The sequence below is a fragment of the Patagioenas fasciata genome, chromosome 34 (assembly GCF_037038585.1).
Source record: "Patagioenas fasciata isolate bPatFas1 chromosome 34, bPatFas1.hap1, whole genome shotgun sequence".
Taxonomy (NCBI): domain Eukaryota; kingdom Metazoa; phylum Chordata; class Aves; order Columbiformes; family Columbidae; genus Patagioenas; species Patagioenas fasciata.
Window position 1 is genome coordinate 2,565,658 of NC_092553.1, and position 22,025 is coordinate 2,587,682.

At 58.8% G+C, this 22,025-nt stretch overlaps 2 protein-coding genes across 2 annotated transcripts in view; both read left to right on the plus strand.

Moving 5' to 3' along the window:
* The window catches only part of VARS2 (valyl-tRNA synthetase 2, mitochondrial), a 72,602-nt gene extending 58,159 nt beyond the window's left edge, over positions 1 to 14,443 (plus strand). Inside the window, exons 21-26 of the mRNA XM_065862105.2 lie at positions 2,382 to 2,509; positions 5,330 to 5,482; positions 8,104 to 8,292; positions 9,871 to 9,982; positions 11,118 to 11,296; positions 14,177 to 14,443. Of these exons, the coding sequence (XP_065718177.2) occupies positions 2,382 to 2,509; positions 5,330 to 5,482; positions 8,104 to 8,292; positions 9,871 to 9,982; positions 11,118 to 11,296; positions 14,177 to 14,443 (1,028 nt within the window). The remainder of the gene's footprint in view (positions 1 to 2,381; positions 2,510 to 5,329; positions 5,483 to 8,103; positions 8,293 to 9,870; positions 9,983 to 11,117; positions 11,297 to 14,176) is intronic.
* A 1,356-nt stretch (positions 14,444 to 15,799) lies between these two features.
* LOC136115984 (uncharacterized) lies at positions 15,800 to 21,258 on the plus strand. Its single transcript, XM_071800898.1, has 2 exons — positions 15,800 to 16,058; positions 18,332 to 21,258. The coding sequence occupies exon 2, from the start codon at positions 18,337 to 18,339 to the stop codon at positions 21,256 to 21,258; it is 2,922 nt and encodes a 973-aa protein (XP_071656999.1). The 5' UTR covers positions 15,800 to 16,058; positions 18,332 to 18,336.
* Positions 21,259 to 22,025: the final 767 nt, after the last annotated feature.

The window sequence follows — 22,025 nt, forward strand, 5'->3', positions numbered from 1 at the left end:
CAATGCATCCCCCATGTCCCCAACTGTCCCCCATGTCCCCAACACATCCCTCATGTCCCCAACGCATCCCCCATCTCCCCAACCACCCCCCATGTCCCCAATCCTTCCCCCGTGTCCCCATCTGTCCCCCCATGTCCCCAGGTGTCCCCCATGTCCCCAACGACCCCCCATGTCCCTAACGCATCCCCCATGTCCCCAACACGTCCCCCATGTCCCCAACGACCCCCCGTGTCCCCAATGCATCCCCCATGTCCCCAGCACATCCCCCATGTCCCCAACCATCCCTAGGTGTCCCCAATTGTCCCCCAGGTCCCCAACCATCCTTATGTGTCCCCAGCCTCCCTTGGTGTCCCCAACACATCCCCCATGTCCCCAACGCATCCCCCATGTCCCAAACACATCCCCCATGTCCCCAACCACCCCCCATGTCCCCAATGATCCCCCATGTCCCCATCTGTCTCCCCATGTCCCCAACCTCCCCCCATGTCCCCAACCATCCCCATGTCCCCAGCGCATCCCCCATGTCCCCATCTGTCCCCCATGTCCCCGATGCATCCCCCATGTCCCCAACCATCCCTATGTGCCCCCAACCTCCCTTGGTGTCCCCAACACGTCCCCCATGTCCCCAACACGTCCCCCATGTCCCCAACGACCCCCCATGTCCCCAATGCATCCCCCATGTCCCCAGCACATCCCCCATGTCCCCAACCATCCCTAGGTGTCCCCAATTGTCCCCCAGGTCCCCAACCATCCTTATGTGTCCCCAACCTCCCTTGGTGTCCCCAACACATCCCCCATGTCCCCAGTGCATGCCCCATGTCCCCAACACATCCCCCATGTCCCCAACCACCCCCCATGTCCCCAACACATCCCCCATGTCCCCAATGCATCCCCCATGTCCCTAACTGTCCCCCATGTCCCCAACACATCCCTCATGTCCCCAACGCATCCCCCATCTCCCCAACCACCCCCCATGTCCCCAATCCTTCCCCCGTGTCCCCATCTGTCCCCCCATGTCCCCAGGTGTCCCCCATGTCCCCAACGCATCCCCCATCTCCCCAAACACCCCCCATGTCCCCAATGCATCCCCCATGTCCCCATCTGTCCCCCATGTCCCCAACGCGTCCCCCATGTCCCCAACACATCCCCCATGTCCCCAATGCACCCCCGATGTCCCCATCTGTCTCCCCATGTCCCCAATTCTCCCCCATGTCCCCAATTCATCCCCCATGTCCCCAGCTGTCCCCCATGTCCCCAACTGTCCCCCATGTCCCCAGCTGTCCCCCATGTCCCCAACTGTCCCCCATGTCCCCAGCTGTCCCCCATGTCCCCAACGCATCCCCCATCTCCCCAACCACCCCCCATGTCCCCAATGCATCCCCCGTGTCCCCATCTGTCCCCCCATGTCCCCAACCTCCCCCCATGTCCCCAGCTGTCCCCCATGTCCCCAACCATCCCCATGTCCCCAACGCATCCCCCATGTCCCCAACATGTCCCCCATGTCCCCGATGCATCCCCCATGTCCCCAACCATCCCTATGTGCCCCCAACCTCCCTTGGTGTCCCCAACACGTCCCCCATGTCCCCAACACGTCCCCCATGTCCCCAACGACCCCCCATGTCCCCAATGCATCCCCCATGTCCCCAGCACATCCCCCATGTCCCCAACCATCCCTAGGTGTCCCCAATTGTCCCCCAGGTCCCCAACCATCCTTATGTGTCCCCAACCTCCCTTGGTGTCCCCAACACATCCCCCATGTCCCCAGTGCATGCCCCATGTCCCCAACACATCCCCCATGTCCCCAACCACCCCCCATGTCCCCAATGCATCCCCCATGTCCCCAATGCATCCCCCATGTCCCCAGCTGTCCCCCATGTCCCCAACACATCCCTCATGTCCCCAACGCATCCCCCATCTCCCCAACCACCCCCCATGTCCCCAATCCTTCCCCGGTGTCCCCATCTGTCCCCCCATGTCCCCAACTGTCCCCCATGTCCCCAACACATCCCTCATGTCCCCAACACATCCCCCATGTCCCCAATGCACCCCCGATGTCCCCAATGCATCCCCCATGTCCCCATCTGCCCCCCATGTCCCCATCTGTCTCCCCATGTCCCCAATTCTCCCCCATGTCCCCAACGCATCCCCCATGTCCCCAACCACCCCCCATGTCCCCATCTGTCCCATGTCCCCATCTGTCCCATGTCCCCAATGCATCCCCCATGTCCCCAATGCATCCCCCATGTCCCCAATTCATCCCCCATGTCCCCAGCTGTCCCCATGTCCCCAGCTGTCCCCCATGTCCCCAACACGTCCCCCATGTCCCCAACGCGTCCCCCACGTCCCCATCTGTCCCCCTGTGTCCCCAACTGTCCCCGCAGGCGCCGACGTCCGTCTGTCCGTCCCCGCCATCCTGGCCCAGCGCCGCTTCTGCAACAAGGTCTGGAACGCCCTGCGCTTCGTGCTGGGGACCCAGCGCCCCGGGGACCGCATCCAGGACCCCCAGCAGGTAACGGGGTCCCCAACACCCCCACGGGGTCCCCAGCACCCCCACAATGTCCCCAACACCCCCACGGGGTCCCCAGCACCCCCACAAAGCCCCCAAAATGTCCCCAAAACCTCCCAGTGTCCTCAACTCCTGGGGACCAGACCCAGGACCCCCAGCAGGTAACGGGGTCCCCAACACCCCCATGGGGTCCCCAACACCCCCACAATGTCCCCAACATCCCCACAATGTCCCCAACACCCCCATAATGTCCTCAACCCCCCCATGATGTCCCCAAAATGTCCCCAAAACCTCCCAGTGTCCCCAACTCCCAGGGGACCAGACCTGGGACCACCAGCAGGTAACGGGGTCCCCAACACCCCCAAAATGGCCCCGACAGCCCCATGATGTCCCCAACACCCCCACGGGGTCCCCCAAACCCCCACAATGTCCTCAACATCCCCACAATGTCCCCCAAACCCCCACAATGTCCCCAACATCCCCAAGATGTCCCCAACACCCCCCAGTAGGTACCTGGGAATCCTCTTTGTTTTGTTCTATTCTATTCTATTCTATTCTATTCTATTCTATTCTATTCTATTCTATTCTATTCTATTCTATTCTATTCTATTCTATTCCATTCCATTCCATTCCATTCCATTCCATTCCATTCCATTCCATTCCATTCCTATTTCCATTCCTATTTCCATTCCTATTTCTATTCTATTCCATTCCATTCCATTCCATTCCATTCCATTCCATTCCATTCCTATTTCTATTTCCATTCCATTCCATTCCATTCCATTCCATTCCATTCCATTCCTATTTCTATTCCATTCCATTCCATTCCATTCCATTCCATTCCATTCCATTCCTATTTCTATTTCCATTCCATTCCATTCCATTCCATTCCATTCCATTCCATTCCATTCCATTCCATTCCATTCCATTCCTATTTCTATTTCTATTTCTGTTCTGTTCTATTCTATTCTATTCTATTCTATTCTATTCTATTCTATTCTATTCTATTCTATTCCATTCCATTCCATTCCATTCCTATTTCCATTCCTATTTCCATTCCTATTTCTATTCCATTCCATTCCATTCCATTCCATTCCATTCCATTCCATTCCATTCCTATTTCCATTCCTATTTCTATTCCATTCCATTCCATTCCATTCCATTCCTATTTCCATTCCATTCCATTCCATTCCTATTTCCATTCCATTCCATTCCATTCCATTCCATTCCATTCCATTCCATTCCAGTTTCCATTCCATTCCTATTCCTATTTCTATTTCTATTTCTATTCTATTCTATTCTATTCTATTCTATTCTATTCTATTCTATTCTATTCTATTCTATTCTATTCTATTCTATCCTATCCTATCCTATCCTATCCTATCCTATCCTATCCTATCCTATCCTATCGTATTCCATTCCGTTCCATTCCATTCCATTCCATTCCATTCCATTCCATTCCATTCCATTCCATTCCATTCCATTCCTATTTCTATTTCTGTTTCCATTCCATTCCATTCCATTCCATTCCATTCCATTCCATTCCTATTTCTATTTCTATTCTGTTCTATTCTGTTCTGTTCTATTCTATTCTATTCTATTCTATTCTATTCTATTCCATTCCATTCCATTCCATTCCATTCCATTCCATTCCATTCCATTCCTATTTCCATTCCTATTTCTATTCCATTCTATTCCATTCCATTCCATTCCATTCCTATTTCCATTCCATTCCATTCCAGTTTCCATTCCTATTTCTATTTCTATTCTATTCTATTCTATTCTATTCTATTCTATTCTATTCTATTCTATTCTATTCTATTCTATTCCATTCCATTCCATTCCATTCCATTCCATTCCATTCCATTCCATTCCATTCCTGTTTCTATTCCATTCCATTCCTATTTCTATTCCATTCCATTCCATTCCATTCCATTCCTATTCCCATTCCATTCCATTCCATTCTATTCCATTCCATTCCATTCCATTCCTATTTCCATTCCATTCCATTCCAGTTTCCATTCCATTGCTATTTCTATTTCTATTCTATTCTATTCTATTCTATTCTATTCTATTCTATTCTATTCTATTCTATTCTATTCTATTCTATTCCATTCCATTCCATTCCATTCCATTCCATTCCATTCCATTCCATTCCATTCCTGTTTCTATTCCATTCCATTCCTATTTCTATTCCATTCCATTCCATTCCATTCCATTCCATTCCATTCCATTCCATTCCTATTCCCATTCCATTCCTATTTCTATTTCTATTCCATTCCATTCCATTCCATTCCATTCCATTCCATTCCATTCCATTCCTATTTCTATTTCCATTCCATTCCATTCCATTCCATTCCATTCCATTCCATTCCATTCCATTCCTATTTCTATTTCTGTTTCCATTCCATTCCATTCCTATTTCCATTCCATTCCATTCCATTCCATTCCATTCCTATTCCTATTTCTATTCTATTCTATTCTATTCTATTCTATTCTATTCTATTCTATTCTATTCTATTCTATTCCATTCCATTCCATTCCATTCCATTCCATTCCATTCCTATTCCCATTCCATTCCTATTTCTATTTCCACTCCATTCCATTCCATTCCATTCCATTCCTATTTCTATTTCCATTCCATTCTATCCTATTCTATCCTATTCTGTTCTATTCTATTCTATTCTATTCTATTCTATTCTATTCTATTCTATTCTATTCTATTCTATTCTATTCTATTCTATTCTATTCTATTCTATTCTATTCTATTCTATTCTATTCTATTCTAATTCCGTCCCATCCCACCCCATCCCATTCCCCCAGGTCCAGGTCACCGATTGGCTGTCGCGCTGGGCCCTGTCCCGATTGGCCGGTTCGGCTCAGGAGGCATCTCGGGCGCTGGCGGCGCTGGAGCCGCAGGGGGCGCTGTTGGCCGTTCAGTCCTTCTGGCTGCGCAGCTTCTGCGACGTCTACCTGGTGCGTCCGTCCGTCCGTCCGTCTGTCCGTCCGTCTGTCCGTCTGTCCCACCCAACCTCTGCTTGTTCCTTGAGTGTTGAACCCAACCCATGGTCAATGGCGTCCGTCTGTCCATCCTGCTCACCCCATGGTAGCTCCTTGACCATTGAACGCAACCCATGGTCAATAGCGTCCGTCTGTCCATCCTGCTCACCCCATGTAGCTCCTTGACCATTGAACCCAACCCATGGTCAATGGCGTCCGTCTGTCCATCCTGCTCACCCCATGTAGCTCCTTGACCATTGAACCCAACCCATGGTCAATGGCGTCCGTCTGTCCATCCTGCTCACCCCATGTAGCTCCTTGACCATTGAACCCAACCCATGGTCAATGGCGTCCGTCTGTCCATCCTGCTCACCCCATGGTAGCTCCTTGACCATTGAACCCAACCCATGGTCAATGGCGTCCGTCTGTCCATCCTGCTCACCCCATGGTAGCTCCTTGATCATTGAACCCAACCCATGGTCAATGGCGTCCGTCTGTCCATCCTGCTCACCCCATGGTAACTCCTTGACCATTGAACCCAACCCATGGTCAATGGTGTCCGTCTGTCCATCCTGCTCACCCCATGGTAGCTCCCTGACCATTGAACCCAACCCAAGGTCAATGGCGTCCGTCTGTCCATCCTGCTCACCCCATGGTAGCTCCTTGACCATTGAACCCAACCCATGGTCAATGGCGTCCGTCTGTCCATCCTGCTCACCCCATGTAGCTCCTTGACCATTGAACCCAACCCATGGTCAATGGTGTCCGTCTGTCCATCCTGCTCACCCCATGTAGCTCCTTGACCATTGAACCCAACCCATGGTCAATGGCGTCAGTCTGTCCATCCCTGACCCCGTGTCCATCCGTCTGTCCATCTCTGACCCCATATCCATCCATCTGTCCCTCTCTCACCCCGTGTCCATCTGTCTGTCCATCCCTGACCCAGTGTCCGTCCATCCCTGACCCCATGTCCATCTGTCCATCCCTCTCTCACCCCATGTCCATCTGTCCATCCATCTCTCACCCCATGTCCATCTGTCTGTCCATCCCTGACCCCGTGTCCATCCATCGCTGACCCCATGTCCATCTGTCCATCCATCCCTGACCCCATGTCCATCTGTCCATCCATCCCTGACCCCATGTCCGTCCATCCATCCATCCCTGACCCCATATCCATCCGTCTGTCCATCCCTGACCCCATGTCCATCCATCCATCCCTCTCTCACCCCATGTCCATCTGTCCATCCATCTCTGACCCCATGTCCATCCATCCCTGACCCCATGTCCATCCCTCTCTCACCCCATGTCCATCTGTCCATCCATCCCTGACCCCATGTCCGTCCATCCCTGACCCCATGTCCATCCATCTGTCCATCCATGACCCCATGTCCATCTGTCTGTCCATCCCTGACCCCATGTCCATCCGTCTGTCCATCCGTGACCCCATATCCATCCATCCCTGACCCCATATCCATCCATCCCTGACCCCATGTCCATCCATCTGTCCATCCCTGACCCCATGTCCATCTGTCCATCCATCCCTGACCCCATATCCATCCATCCCTGACCCCATGTCCATCCATCTGTCCATCCCTGACCCCATGTCCATCCATCCCTGACCCCATGTCCATCTGTCCATCCATCCCTGACCCCATGTCCATCTGTCCATCCATCCCTGACCCCATGTCCGTCCATCCCTGACCCCATGTCCATCCGTCCATCCCTCTCTCACCCCATGTCCATCTGTCCATCCATCCCTGACCCCATGTCCGTCCATCCCTGACCCCATGTCCATCTGTCCATCCCTCTCTCACCCCATGTCCATCCTTCTCTCACCCCATGTCCATCTGTCCATCCATCCCTGACCCCATATCCATCCATCCCTGACCCCATGTCCATCCATCCCTGACCCCATGTCCGTCTGTCCATCCATCCCTGACCCCATATCCATCCATCCCTGACCCCATGTCCATCCATCTGTCCATCCCTGACCCCATGTCCATCCATCCCTGACCCCGCGTCCATCCGTCTGTCCATCCCTGACCCCATGTCCGTCCATCCCTGACCCCGTGTCCATCCATCCGTCCATCCCTGACCCCATGTCCATCTGTCCATCCATCCCTGACCCCATATCCATCCATCCCTGACCCCATGTCCATCCATCCCTGACCCCATGTCCATCCATCGCTGACCCCATGTCCATCCATCTGTCCATCCCTGACCCCATGTCCATCTGTCCATCCATCCCTGACCCCATATCCATCCATCCCTGACCCCATGTCCATCCATCTGTCCATCCCTGACCCCATGTCCATCTGTCTGTCCATCCCTGACCCCATGTCCATCTGTCCGTCCATCCCTGACCCCATGTCCATCCATCCCTGACCCCATGTCCATCCATCGCTGACCCCATGTCCATCCATCCGTCCATCCCTGACCCCATGTCCATCTGTCCATCCATCCCTGACCCCATGTCCATCCATCCCTGACCCCATGTCCATCCATCTCTCACCCCGCGTCCGTCCATCCGTCGGTCCCTGACCCCACGTCCGTCCGTCCGTCGGTCCCTGACCCCGCGTCCGTCCGTCCGTCCGCAGGAGGCGTCGAAGCGGCGTCTGTGTGTCCGGGAGGTGCGGGTGACGCTGCTGACCTGTGCGGACCTGGGGCTGCGCCTCCTGGCCCCCTTCGCCCCCTTCCTGACCGAGGAGCTTTGGCAGCGCTTGCCCCACCCCCCCGGGGCCCCGCCCACCCTGAGCCACGCCCTCTTCCCCGACCACGCCCACGTGGTGAGTCACATGGGGCCCCCTGTTGGATGGGATGTTTGGGGGGGGGGGTTGTGTCTCTGTGTCCCCCCCCATTGCATCCCCATGTCCCCCCATGCCCCTCCTGGGGGTTTTGTGTCCCTATGTCCCCTCTTGGGAGTCTCATGTCCCCTTGACCCCCTCCCCATGTCCCCTCTTGGGGGTCTCATGTCCCCTTGACCCCTCCCATGTCCCCTCTTGGGGGTCTCATGTCCCCTTGACCCCCCCCCATGTCCCCTGTTGGGGGTCTCATGTCCCCTTGACCCCTCCCATGTCCCCTCTTGGGGGTCTCATGTCCTCTTGACCCCTCCCATGTCCCCTCTTGGGGGGTGTCATGTCCCCTTGACCCCTCCCCATGTCCCCTCTTGGGGTTCTCGTGTCCCCTTGACCCCTCCCATGTCCCCCCACATGTGCCCTGTTGGGGTTCTCATGTCCCCTTGACCCACCCTTATTCCCCGCAATGTCCCCTCTTGGGGGGTTTTCTGTCCCCTTGACCCCCACTTTGTCCCCCTGACCCTCCCATGTCCCAATATCCCCTCCTGGGGGGTCTCATGTCCCCGTGTTCCCTCCTTGGGGGACTCTTGTGCCTCGGGGCAACCAAGATGGCCGCCAGACTTCACGTCCCATCAGGCCTTGGTGTGGCCAATATGGCTGCCAAACCACACATCCCAGCATGCCCTGGGATGGCCAATATGGCCGCCAGGGGTTGGGTGTCCCATCAGGCCTTGGGGCATCCAATATGGCCACCAAACGACCCATCCTTTCAGGCCTTGGGGTGACCAATATGGCCGCCAAATGGCACATCCCAGCATGCCCTGGGGTGGCCAATATGGCCGTCAATGGTTGGGTGTCCCATCAGGCCTTGGGGCATCCAATATGGCCACCAAACGACCCATCCTTTCAGGCCTTGGGGTGACCAATATGGCCGCCAAATGGCACATCCCAGCATGCCCTGGGGTGGCCAATATGGCCGTCAATGGTTGGGTGTCCCATCAGGCCTTGGGGCATCCAATATGGCCGCCAAACGACCCATCCTTTCAGGCCTTGGGGTGACCAATATGGCCGCCAAATGACGCATCCCAGCATGCCCTGGGGTGGCCAATATGGCCGCCAGTGTTTGGGTGTCCCATCAGGTCTTGGGGCATCCAATATGGCCACCAAACGACCCATCCTTTCAGGCCTTGGGGTGACCAATATGGCCGCCAAATGGCACATCCCAGCATGCCCTGGGGTGGCCAATATGGCCGTCAATGGTTGGGTGTCCCATCAGGCCTTGGGGCATCCAATATGGCCGCCAAACGACCCATCCTTTCAGGCCTTGGGGCATCCAATATGGCCGCCAAATGACACATCCCAGCATGCCCTGGGGTGGCCAGTATGGCCACTGGGTATTGGGCTTCCCATCAGGCCTTGGGGCGTCCAATATGGCCGCCAAACAACCCATCCCAACATACCCTGGGGTTCCCAATATGGCCGCCACTCAGGCCCCCAGTTCCCAGCATGCCCTTGGGTGGCCAAGATGGCCGCCAAACGACACATCCCCGACCCCCGTGTCCCCCCCAGGCCCAATGGCGCGACCCGCGCTTGGAGGCGGATGTGGCGGCCATGTTGGAGGTGGCGCGTGCTGTGCGGGGCCTGCGCGACATCTTAGGCCTGCGCGGGGCTCGACCCCCCGGTGAGTCACGGGGCAAGATGGCCGACGGGGTGGGGGGGAGGGGGGATGCGTGTCCCAGCAGGCCTTGGGGTGACCAATATGGCCGCCAAATGGCACATCCCAGCATGCCCTGGGTTGGCCAATATGGCCACCAGTGGTTGGGCTTCCCATCAGGCCTTAGGGCAACCAATATGGCAGCCACATGGCACATCCCAGCGTACCTTGGGGCAACCAATATGGCTGCCAAGGTGTGTGGTCCCATCAGGTCTTGGGGCGACCAATATGGCCGCCAAACCACACATCAAATGACCCATCCCATCAGGCCTTGGGATGGCCAATATGGCCGCTAGGGATTGGGTTTCCCATCAGGCCTTAGGGCATCCAATATGACCGCTGGACTACATGTCCCATCAGGCCTTGCCATGGCCAATATGGCCGCCAAACGACACATCCCAGCATGCCCTGGGGTGGCCAATATGGCCGCTAGGGATTGGGTTTCCCATCAGGCCTTGGGACATCCAATATGGCCGCCAAACGACCCATCCCATCAGGCCTTGGTGTGACCAATATGGCCGCTAGGGATTGGGTTTCCCATCAGGCCTTAGGGCATCCAATATGGCTGCCAAACGACCCACCCATCAGGCCTTGCCATGGCCAATATGGCCGCCAAACAACACGTCCCAGCATGCCCTGGGCTTCCCAATATGGCTGACACTCAGCCTCCCAATTCCCAGCATGCCCCGGGGTGTCCAAGATGGCGGCTCCTGGTGGCTGGGGATTGGGTTTCCCATCAGTTCTTGGGGTGACCAATATGGCCGCCAATGACACATCCCAGCATGCCCTGGGGCTTCCAATATGGCTGCCAAACCACACTTCCCAATATACCCTGGGGTTCCCAATATGGCCGCCACTCAGCCCCATAATTCCCATCATGCCCTGGGGTGGCCAATATGGCCGCCAATAACACCTCCCAGCATGCCCTGGGGCTTCCAATATGGCCACCAACCCACCCTTCCCAATATACCCTGGGGTTTCCAATATGGCCGCCACTCAGCCCCATAATTCCCATCATGCCCTGGGGTGACCAATATGGCGGCTCCCACTGGGGGCGGCCATATTGGCGGTGGGCGTGTCCCCCATTGTCCTGTTCCCGCAGTCGCCGTGCTCTGCCCCGCCCCGATCCCTGATTGGCTGCCGGCGCTGGGCCCCGCCCTGCAGGTGCTGGCGGGGGCGGGGTCTCTGGAGCTCCTCCCCCCGGGGGCGGAGCCACCCGTGGGCCCCGGATGGGTGGGGGCGCCGGCGGGAAACGGGAGCCACGTGTTCATTGGGCTGCAGGTGAGAGAGGGGCGGGGGGACACTGGGGGACACTGGGGGACACCGGGGACATTGGGGGACACTGGGGAGTGGGGGGACATTGGGGATATTGGGGGACACTGGGGGGTTTGGGGGACACTGGGGATTGGGGACATGGGACTGGGGACACTGGGGATTGGGGACATGGGATTGGGGACATGGGATTGGGGACATGGGATTGGGGGACACTGGGGATTGGGGACATGGGATTGGGGACATGGGATTGGGGACACTGGGGATTGGGGACACTGGGGATTGGGGGACATTGGGGACTGGGGACACTGGGGATTGGGGACATGGGATTGGGGACACTGGGGATTGGGGGACACTGGGGATTGGGGACATGGGATTGGGGACATGGGATTGGGGACACTGGGGATTGGGGACATGGGATTGGGGACATGTGATTGGGGACACTGGGGATTGGGGACACTGGGGATTGGGGACATGGGATTGGGGACATGTGATTGGGGACACTGGGGATTGGGGACACTGGGGATTGGGGACATGGGATCGGGGACACTGGGGATTGGGGACATGGGATTGGGGACATGGGATTGGGGACACTGGGGATTGGGGACACTGGGGATTGGGGACATGGGATTGGGGACACTGGGGATTGGGGACACTGGGGATTGGGGACATTGGGGATTGGGGACACTGGGGATTGGGGACATGGGATTGGGGACATGGGATTGGGGACATTGGGGATTGGGGACACTGGGGATTGGGGGACATGGGATTGGGGACATGGGATTGGGGACACTGGGGATTGGGGGACACTGGGGATTGGGGACATGGGATTGGGGACACTGGGGATTGGGGACATTGGGGATTGGGGACACTGGGGATTGGGGACATGGGATTGGGGACATTGGGGATTGGGGACATGGGATTGGGGACATGGGATTGGGGACATGGGATTTGGGACACTGGGGATTGGGGGACATGGGATTGGGGACATTGGGGATTGGGGACACTGGGGATTGGGGACATGGGATTGGGGACATGGGATTGGGGACATTGGGGATTGGGGGCACTGGGGATTGGGGGACATGGGATTGGGGACATGGGATTGGGGACACTGGGGATTGGGGGACACTGGGGATTGGGGGCATGGGATTGGGGACATGGGATTGGGGACACTGGGGATTGGGGACATTGGGGATTGGGGGGGACACTGGGGATGTTGGGGGACACTGGGGATTGGGGGACATTGGGGATTGGGGACACGGGATTGGGGACACTGGGGATTGGGGGACATTGGGGATTGGGGGGGACACTGGGGATTGGGGGGGACACTGGGGATTGGGGACATGGGATTGGGGACACTGGGGATTGGGGACATGGGATTGGGGACATGGGATTGGGGACACTGGGGATTGGGGACATGGGATTGGGGACACTGGGGATTGGGGACACTGGGGATTGGGGACATTGGGGATTGGGGACACTGGGGATTGGGGACATGGGATTGGGGACATGGGATTGGGGACATGGGATTTGGGACACTGGGGATTGGGGGACATGGGATTGGGGACACTGGGGATTGGGGACACTGGGGATTGGGGACACTGCGGATTGGGGACATGGGATTGGGGACATTGGGGATTGGGGGCACTGGGGATTGGGGACATGGGATTGGGGACATGGGATTGGGGACATTGGGGATTGGGGACATGGGATTGGGGACACTGGGGGATTGGGGACACTGGGGATTGGGGACATGGGATTGGGGACATGGGATTGGGGACATTGGGGATTGGGGGCACTGGGGATTGGGGGACATGGGATTGGGGACATGGGATTGGGGACACTGGGGACTGGGGACACTGGGGATTGGGGACATGGGATTGGGGACATGGGATTGGGGACACTGGGGATTGGGGGACTCTGGGACATTGGGGGACACTTGGAGATTGGGGGGATACTGGGGATTGGGGGCACTGGGGGATTGGGGACACTGGGGATTGGGGGATATTGGGGGACATTGGTGATTGGGGGGGACACTGGGGACATTGGGGGACACTGAAGATTGGGGATTGGGGACACTGGGGATACTGGGGGGACACTGGGGATTGGGGGACACTGGAGATTGGGGGACATTGGGGACATGGGATTGGGGACATGGGATTGGGGACACTGGGGATTGGGGGGATACTGGGGATTGGGGGACATTGGTGATTGGGGGGGACACTGGGGACATTGGGGGACACTGGAGATTGGGGATTGGGGACACTGGGGATACTGGGGGGACACTGGGGATTGGGGGACACTGGGGGGATTGGGGACACTGGGGATTGGGGGACACTGGAGATTGGGGGACATTGGGGATTGGGGACATGGGATTGGGGACACTTGGGATACTGGGGGGACACTGGGGATTGGGGGACACTGGGGATGTTGGGGGACACTGGGAATTGGGGGACACTGGAGATTGGGGACACGGGATTGGGGATACTTGGGGGGACACTGGGGATTGGGGGACACTGGGGGGATTGGGGACACTGGGGATTGGGGGACATTGGGGATATTGGGGGACACTGGGGATTGGGGGGGACACTGGAGACTGGGGGACATTGGGGATTGGGGACATGGGATTGGGGACACTGGGGATTGGGGGACACTGGGGGAATTGGGGGACATTGCGGGGACACTGGGGGGTCTGGGGGACACTGGGGATTGGGGGACATTGGGGATTGGGGACACTGGGGATTGGGGGACACTGGGGATATTGGGGGGACATGGGATTGGGGACACTGGGGATTGGGGACACTGGGGGGATTGGGGGACATTGGGGGAGTTTGTGGGTGACCCCCAGATCATTGGGGGACACTTGGGGTCCCCCCTTTGTCCCCCCAGGGTCTTTTGGAGCCATCGGCCGCTCGGACCCAAATCCAGAGCCGAGTGCTCGGCCTCCAGCGGCGCCTGCGCGGAATCCGGGGGACCCAGGCGTCCGGGGGGACCCCGGCGTCCGGGGAGGGGACCCCGGAATCCGGGGAGGGGACCCAGGCGTCCGGGGGGACCCAGGCGTCCGAGGGGACCCAGGCGTCCGGGGAGGGGACCCAGGCATCCGAGGACACCCCCATGTCCTCCACCAAGTACCAGCAGGTAGGCCCCCTTCGTTAAGCTAATTAAGGTCGTTCTAGACACTGCCTCATTAACCTAATTAAGGGGGGGGGAGGTTAATTAGCATCCCCCTTCGTTAGCGCTGCCCTCGTTAACGAGGTTTTTGTGTCACCCCCCCTCCCCCCCCAGGTCGCCGTTATCCAAGCGGAACTCGCCCGATTGACCCGAGTGCTACGGGCGCTGGACGGGGACCCAGGCGTCCGGGGGGACCCAGGCGTCCGGGGAGGGGACCCAGGCGTCCGGGGGGACTCCGCCCCCCAATAAACTCGCCCTCCCCCCCACTCAAGGAGCCACTAATTAAGCCCCAGCTTCGTGTTTGTTAATTAGAGCGATGGGTTGTGAGTTGTAGGGTTGGGGATGGGAGGTGGGAGGGGACCCAGGCGTTCGGGAGGGACCCAGGAGTGCCCCAATGGACCCAGGAGTTTGGGAGGGACCCAGGAGTTCGGGAGGGACCCAGGAGTGCCCCAAAGGACCCAGGAGTTTGGGAGGGACCCAGGAGTTCAGGAGAGGGACCCAGGAATTCGGGAGGGACCCAGGAGTTCGGGAGGGGACCCAGGAGTTCGGGGAGGGGACCCAGGAGTTCGGGAGGGACCCAGGAGTTCGGGAAGGACCCAGGAGTTCAGGAGAGGGACCCAGGAGTTCTGGGGGGACCCAGGAGTTCGGGAGGGACCCAGGAGTGCCCCAATGGACCCAGGAGTTCGGGAGGGACCCAGGAGTTTGGGAGGGACCCAGGAGTGCCCCAAGGGACCCAGGAGTTCGGGAGGGACCCAGGAGTTCGGGAGGGACCCAGGAGTTCGGGGGGGGACCCAGGAGTTCCAGAGGGACCCAGGAGTTCGGGAGGGACCCAGGAGTGCCCCAAGGGACCCAGGAGTTCGGGAGGGACCCAGGAGTTCGGGAGGGACCCAGGAGTTTGGGTGGGGGACCCAGGAGTTCAGGGGGGACCCAGGAGTTCGGGACGGGACCCAGGCGTCCGGGGAGGGGACCCAGGAGTTCGGGAGGGACCCAGGAGTTCCCCAATGGACCCAGGAGTTCGGGGGGGACCCAGGAGTTCAGGAGGGACCCAGGAGTTCGGGGGGGGACCCAGGAGTTCCAGAGGGACCCAGGAGTTCGGGGGGGACCCAGGAGTTCGGGGTGGACCCATGAGTACCCCAAGGGACCCAGGCGTCCGGGGAGGGGACCCAGGAGTTCGGGAGGGACCCAGAAGTTCGGGGTGGACCCAGGAGTGCCCCAAGGGACCCAGGAGTTCGGGAGGGGACCCAGAAGTTCGAGGTGGACCCAGGAGTGCCCCAAGGGACCCAGGAGTTCGGGAGGGGACCCAGAAGTTCGGGGTGGACCCAGGAGTGCCCCAAGGGACCCAGGAGTTCGGGAGGAGACCCAGAAGTTCGGGGTGGACCCAGGAGTGCCCCAAGGGACCCAGGAGTTCGGGAGGGACCCAGGCGTCCGGGCTCCGCCCCCTGGTGCCGGTGGGCCCCGGGAAGCATCAGCGGGAGGTGACACCAATGTTGTCACCGTCGTTGTCACCGCGCTGCGAGCGTCACTTTTGATGACACCGGCGCTGTCACCGTCGTCGTCACCGCGATGTGACCCCCGGGATTGTCACCTCCTGCCACACCAGGTACCCGTCACCCCCATGATGTCCCCTCCTTGTCACCCCCATGTCCCCCCATGTCCCTTGTGTCCCCTCCATGTCCCCATTGTGTCCCCCATGATGTCCCCTCCTTGTCACCCCCATGTCCCTTGTGTCCCCTTCATGTCCCTTGTGTCCCCTCCATGTCCCCCTTGTGTCCCCTGTGTCCCCCATGATGTCCCCTCCTTGTCACCCCCATGTCCCTTGTGTCCCCTCCATGTCCCCATTGTGTCCCCTGTGTCCCCCATGATGTCCCCTCCTTGTCACCCCCATGTCCCTTGTGTCCCCTCCATGTCCCCCTTGTGTCCCCTGTGTCCCCCATGATGTCCCCTCCTTGTCACCCCCGTGTCCCTTGTGTCCCCTCCATGTCCCCATTGTGTCCCCCATGATGTCCCCTCCTTGTCACCCCCATGTCCCTTGTGTCCCCTCCATGTCCCCCTTGTGTCCCCTGTGTCCCCCATGATGTCCCCTCCTTGTCACCCCCATGTCCCTTGTGTCCCCTCCATGTCCCCTTCTGTCCCCTGTGTCCCCCATGATGTCCCCTCCTTGTCACCCCCATGTCCCTTGTGTCCCCTCCATGTCCCCCTTGTGTCCCCTGTGTCCCCCATGATGTCCCCTCCTTGTCACCCCCGTGTCCCTTGTGTCCCCTCCATGTCCCCATTGTGTCCCCCATGATGTCCCCTCCTTGTCACCCCCATGTCCCTTGTGTCCCCTCCATGTCCCCCTTGTGTCCCCTGTGTCCCCCATGATGTCCCCTCCTTGTCACCCCCATGTCCCTTGTGTCCCCCCATGTCCCCTTCTGTCCCCTGTGTCCCCCATGATGTCCCCTCCTTGTCACCCCCATGTCCCTTGTGTCCCCTCCATGTCCTCTTGTGTCCCCTGTGTCCCCCATGATGTCCCCTCCTTGTCACCCCCATGTCCCTTGTGTCCCCTTCATGTCCCCCTTGTGTCCCCTGTGTCCCCCATGATGTCCCCTCCTTGTCACCCCCATGTCCCCCCATGTCCCCTTGTGTCCCCTTCTGTCCCCTGTGTCCCCCATGATGTCCCCTCCTTGTCACCCCCGTGTCCCTTGTGTCCCCTTCATGTCCCCCCATGTCCCCTCCATGTCCCCCTTCTGTCCCCTGTGTCCCCCATGATGTCCCCTCCTTGTCACCCCCATGTCCCTTGTGTCCCCTCCATGTCCCCCTTGTGTCCCCCATGATGTCCCCTCCTTGTCACCCCCATGTCCCTTGTGTCCCCTTCATGTCCCCCTTGTGTCCCCTGTGTCCCCCATGATGTCCCCTCCTTGTCACCCCCATGTCCCCCCATGTCCCCTTGTGTCCCCTCCATGTCCCCATTGTGTCCCCCATGATGTCCCCTCCTTGTCACCCCCATGTCCCTTGTGTCCCCTTCATGTCCCTTGTGTCCCCTCCATGTCCCCATTGTGTCCGTTGTGTCCCCCATGATGTCCCCTCCTTGTCACCCCCATGTCCCTTGTGTCCCCTCCATTGTCCCTTGTGTCCCCTCGTGTCCCCTCCATGTCCCCTTTGTGTCCCCATTGTGTCCCCTGTGTCCCCCTCCGTGTCCCCTCAATGTCCCCTCAATGTCCCCCCATCACTCCTGGTGTCACCCCCATGTCCCCTGTGTCCCTCCTGGTGTCCCCATAATGTCCCTGTAATGTCCCCTCCATGTCCCTTGTGTCCCCCCATGCCCCCATGTGTCCCCTTCATGTCCCCATTGTGTCCCCTGTGTCCCCCCATTACTCCTGGTGTCCCATCCCTTGTCACCCCATGTCCCCTCCTGGGTCCCCTGTGTCCCCCATAATGTCCCCTCCATGTCCCCTCCATGTCCCCTCCATGTCCCCTCTGTGTCCCCCCATGTCCCCTCCTTGTCACCCCCATGTCCCTTGTGTCCCTTTCATGTCCCCATTGTGTCCCCTTCGTGTCCCCATTGTGTCCCCTGTGTCCCCCCTGGGGTCCCCTGTGTCCCCCATAATGTCCCCATAATGTCCCCTCCATGTGCCTTGTGTCCCCTCCATTGTCCCTTGTGTTCCCCCACGTCCCCCCCATGTCCCCTCTATGTCCCTTGTGTCCCCTCATGTCCCCCCTTCATGTCCCCATTGTGTCCCCTGTGTCCCCCCATTACTCCTGGTGTCCCCTCCCTTGTCACCCCATGTCCCCTCCTGGGGTCCCCTGTGTCCCCATAATGTCCCCATAATGTCCCCTCAATGTCCCCATAATGTCCCCTCCATATCCCCCAATGTCCCCTTTGTGTCCCCCCAGGTCCCATGGCCGAGCGCTGTCCCCACCCAGGGGAGGTGACAACCGCCCCCCCCGGTGTCACCGTCATCATCACGGTCACCGCGGCCGACGAGGACGACGGGGACAATGGGGACAATGGGGACTTCGGGGACAATGGGGACTTCGGGGACAATGGGGACGTCTCAGTCACAAGTGGCACCAGACACGGGGACAAGGACAATGGGGACAAGGACATTGGGGACAGGGATGTCCCATCCTATGGGGACAAGGATGTTGGGGACAGAGATGTCCCAGCTCTAAGGGACATTGGGGACAAGGACATTGGGGACGGGGATGTCACCACCCCAAGGGACAAAGACATTGGGGACAAGGGCAATGGGAACAGGGATGCCCCATCCTATGGGGACAAGGACTTTGGGGACACAGATGTCATGGCCCTAAGGGACATTGGGGACAAAGACATTGGGGACAAGGACATTGGGGACAGGGATGTTGGGGACAAGGACGTTGGGGACAGGGATGTCCCATCCTATGGGGACAAGGACTTTGGAGACACAGATGTGATGGCCCTAAGGGACATTGGGGACAAGGACGTTGGGGACAAGGACATTGGGGACAGGGATGTCACCACCCCAAAGGACAAGGACACTGGGGACAAGGACAATGGGAACAGGGATGTCCCATCTTATGGGGACAAGGACTTTGGGGACAAGGATGTCCCAGCTCTAAAGGACATTGGGGACAAGACTGTTGGGGACACTGATGTCCCAGGTGTGAGGGACATTGGGGACAGAGATGTCACCACCCCGAGGGACAAGGACATTGGTGACAAGGACATTGGGGACAGGGATGTTGGGGACAAGGACGTTGGGGACAGGGATGTCCCATCTTATGGGGACAAGGACTTTGGGGACACAGATGTGATGGCCCTAAGGGACATTGGGGACAGAGATGTCACCACCCCAAGGGACAAAGACGTTGGGGACAAGGACATTGGGGACAGGGATGTCCCATCTTATGGGGACAAGGACTTTGGGGACACAGATGTCCCAGCTCTAAGGGACATTGGGGACAGGGATGTCCCATCTTATGGGGACAAGGACATTGGGGACACAGATGTCATGGCCCTAAGGGACATTGGGGACAAGGACAATGGGAACAGGGATGTCCCATCCTATGGGGACAAGGACTTTGGGGACACAGATGTCACGGCTCAAAGGGACATTGGGGACAGGGATGTCACCACCCCAAGGGACAAGGACGCTGGGGACAGGGACATTGGGGACAGGGATGTTGGGGACAAGGACATTGGGGACAGGGATGTCCCATCTTATGTGGACAAGGATGTTGGGGACACAGATGTCCCAGCTCTAAGGGACATTGGGGACAGGGACATTGGGGACAAGGACATTGGGGACAAGAACATTGGGGACAGGGATGTCCCATCTTATGGGGACAAGGACTTTGGGGACACAGATGTGATGGCCCTAAGGGACATTGGGGACAAGGACTTTGGGGACAGAGATGTCCCATCTTTTGGGGACAAGGATGTTGGGGGCACAGATGTCCCAGCTCTAAGGGACATTGGGGACAGGGACATTGGGGACAAGGACATTGGGGACAGGGATGTCCCATCTTATGGGGACAAGGACTTTGGGGACACAGATGTGATGGCCCTAAGGGACATTTGGGACAAGGACATTGGGGACAAGGACGTTGGGGACAGGGATGTCCCACCTTATGGGGACAAGGGTGTTGGGGACACAGATGTCACGGCTCAAAGGGACATTGGGGACAGGGACATTGGGGACAGGGATGTCAGCACCCCAAGGGACAAGGACATTGGGGACAGGGATGTCCCATCTCTTGGGGACAAAGACATTGGGGATGAGGACATTGGGGACAAGGATGTTGGGGACACAGATGTCCCAGCTCTAAGGGACATTGGGGACAAGGATGTTGGGGACAGGGATGTCCCAGGTGTGAGGGACATTGGGGACAGGGATGTCAGCACCCCAAGGGACAAGGACATTGGGGACAAGGACATTGGGGACAGGGATGTCCCATCTCTTGGGGACAAGGACATTGGGGATGAGGACATTGGGGACAGGGATGTCCCATCTCTTGGGGACAAGGACATTGGGGACAAGGACATTGGGGACAGGGATGTCCCATCTCTTGGGGACAAGGACACTGGGGACAGGGATGTCATGGCCATAAGGGACATTGGGGACAAAGACAATGGGGACAAGGACATCGCCACCTCTGGGGACATTGGGGACAGGGAGGTCCCAGCCCCCAGGGCCATTGGGGACATTGGAGGTGGGGATGTTGGGGACATCGGGGACGTTGATGTCGCCGCCCTTGGGGACAATGGGGACATTGGGGACACTGCTGTCATCACCATCACGGTGACGGCCCCTCCCGCGGAGGACGATGACGTCACTGATGATGACATCACCCATGACGTCACCACCGACCAGGTCACCAGCGACGTCCCCGGTGACGTCACTTCCTGTCCCCGCGGCGGTGACGTCGTCGGCAGGAGCGACGTCACTTCCTCCCCTCTCGGGGGTGACGTCGCTGATGACGTCGGCGATGACGTCACCAACGATGAGGGTGACATCAGAGATGACGTCGCACGAGGCCACGCCCATGGTGATGTCAGCGCAACCTGTGATGTCACCCCCGAGGATGATGATGTCACCGGTGATGTCATCGCCGGGGAGGAGCGACCGCGACCAGCCCAGCTGGGCGATGACGTCACTGATGACATCACCGATGATGTCACCGATGACGTCACGGCCAACCCGCCCGAGGAGGGTGGGAAACGAGGGGCGGCGCCAGGTGAGGGGGCGGGGTCGAGAACTTGTGGGTGGGACCTGGAAACAGGGGGTGGGGCCAAGACCTGGGGGTGGAGCCTGGACTGTGGGGGCGGGGGTCTGTGATCTGTGGGTGGTGCCTGGAACCGGGAGGTGGGGCCAGGAAACAGGGGGCGGGGCCTGAACTTTGGGGCGGGGCCTGGGATCTGTGGGCGGAGCCTGAAACCAGGGGGTGAAGCCAGAACGGGGGGCGGGGTCTGGGATCTGTGGGCGGAGCCTGAAACCAGGGGGTGGAGCCAGAACGGGGGGCGGGGGCGGGGATCTGTGGGCGTGGCCAGAACGCGGGGCGGGGTCTGGGATCTGTGGGCGTGGCTTGAAACCAAGGGGTGGAGCCAGGACCTTGGGGCGGGGTCTGGAACAAGGGGGTGGAGCCTGAACTGTGGGGCGGGGTCTTGGATCTGTGGGCGGGGCTTGGAAACGGGGGGGCGGGGCCAAAAGTGGGTGTGGGCAACCCATTGGTGACCCCGCCCCCTTTGCCGTAGCCCCGCCCCTGACCCCGCCCCCCGGCTGTCCCCCCATCCTATTGGCTGTCGGCTGCCTCCTGCTGGTCGGGCTGCTGCTCGCGGGGCTGGCGGCGGTGAGGGGGGGGGGGCCCGGACGCCTGGGTTCATATGGGGGTTCATGGGGGGGAGTCATGGGGGGTCCCGGACGCCTGGGTCCCTTGGGGGCTATGGGGGGGGTCCCGGATGCCTGGGTCCCTTGGGGGTCATAGGGGGTTCCCGGATGCCTGGGTCCCTTGGGGGGGCGTGGAGGGTCCCGGACACCTGGGTCCATATGGTGGTTCATGGGGGGTTCATGGGGGTCCCGGACGCCTGGGTCCCTTGGGGGCTATG